We start from the raw sequence: 1,561 nt of genomic DNA, 5'->3' as shown, positions 1-1,561 counted from the left end.
TTCGAAAATCATAACTTCCTCATACGAAGTCAGATTTAGGCGTTATTTTTATGCACGCTCTCGGTTCAACATTATCTACGTCTTTTGTGTTGATCACTAAGGCTAAATATCAATCCTTCGTAAATTCACTATTTATGTCACGCTGTGCCACACCGGTTTTGTCGCGAAACTTCGACACGTCATAACTTCTTCGTTATAACTTGGATTTCAGCATTCTTTATATTTTCGGAAACCTCATCTCAACCACTACATCTTCGTGCGTCAATATCGAGTTTATATAATATTATATTTTTACGCTTTATTAATATTCTTGATTAAATCAAATCACATTAAGCAGATAAGTATAAAACACATAATTCGCAAAAAATACATTCTTATTACTTAAAATTGGGTTACAAAGGTTAACCTAGACTATTACATTGCTAAAAATGGCAAGCCCAGAAACACGGACGTTATATTATCCCTTCTTCTTTCATCAATCCTAACATGTAGTTATTGATATCATCGACTTCTTTATTTCTAGGGACCAAAATAGCCTTATTTCGAAAATATGATGGATCATTGAGATGGTTTTCAAAAGACGAATAAATGGTCAATATAATTGGATGAATATGGCCACCTGTAGAGCGAATGATAACATCTTCTGGAAATTCAACTTTAGCTTCACCATCATTAAGACCACCAATATTACATTCACCAATTTTAAGAATCTGTTCAGCAAATATTTTTGTCTCATCCAAATCATTAGTTGGACAACCAAGCTGAAGCCTCATGTTTACCGTTAAACATAAAACTGTACATTCACTCCATAATCTTGATGAATGCAATGATGCCTGCATAATATCTGAACTATTACCTCTTTCTATTGCTAGAAGAATTTGTCTAAACTCATCTCCAAATACAATGGTCTTGCCGCCAAACGCTTTATTCCTGTCAGATGAATGGATAATGTCTCTAAGTATCCTATCAAATGCTTCAAAACAATGATGGTGCATCATCGGAGTTTCATCCCAAATGATAATTCTCGCTTTGTTTAGTAGTGCAGCTAGATCACTGTCTAGCACGATAGAAAAAAATGAATCCTCGGTCAAGTTAATTGGGATAATAAATCTTGAATGCATTGTCCTACCACCAGGGAGCAATAGTGTTGCAACTCCACTTAAAGCAACGTTGATAACAATTTCACCTTTGGATCTAATAGCAGCAGACAAGGTCTTCCAAACAAATGCTTTTCTGGTTCCTCCGTAACCATAAAGGAATAAAGACACCACCATGTTTGTTGTTAACCGCATTCATAATGGTGTGATAAACATTTTTTTGCTTGACATTTAATTTGGAATACAAATCTTGATGCTCAACTTCAATAATACTAGGATCATAGTTAAGTTCATCTTTAATTAACATATTGCAGGACTCTTGAATGTATCTATGATCAGGAAGCGGCATGTTTGGTATCTGCTTCAAACTCAATCCACAACTCAATAATGATTTCTCGATGTATGACAACGTAAGGTTGAAAATTGCAGCCTCTTTTAACTTCAAGCCTAAAAATGCAATAAAT

General features: G+C 34.5%; 1 protein-coding gene across 1 annotated transcript; it reads right to left on the bottom strand.

The window, feature by feature from the left end:
• Positions 1-452: 452 nt before the first annotated feature.
• On the bottom strand, positions 453-1,292 carry LOC145007158 (uncharacterized). The gene has a single exon (XM_078966141.1). The coding sequence runs from the start codon at positions 1,290-1,292 to the stop codon at positions 453-455; it is 840 nt and encodes a 279-aa protein (XP_078822267.1).
• Between the last annotated feature and the right edge of the window lie 269 nt (positions 1,293-1,561).

The sequence above is a fragment of the Lactuca saligna genome, chromosome 7 (assembly GCF_052625555.1).
Source record: "Lactuca saligna cultivar CGN05327 chromosome 7, ASM5262555v1, whole genome shotgun sequence".
NCBI lineage: Eukaryota > Viridiplantae > Streptophyta > Magnoliopsida > Asterales > Asteraceae > Lactuca > Lactuca saligna.
The sequence above is the reverse complement of the archived record's forward strand: the minus strand, read 5'-3'. Positions and strand labels throughout refer to the sequence as shown.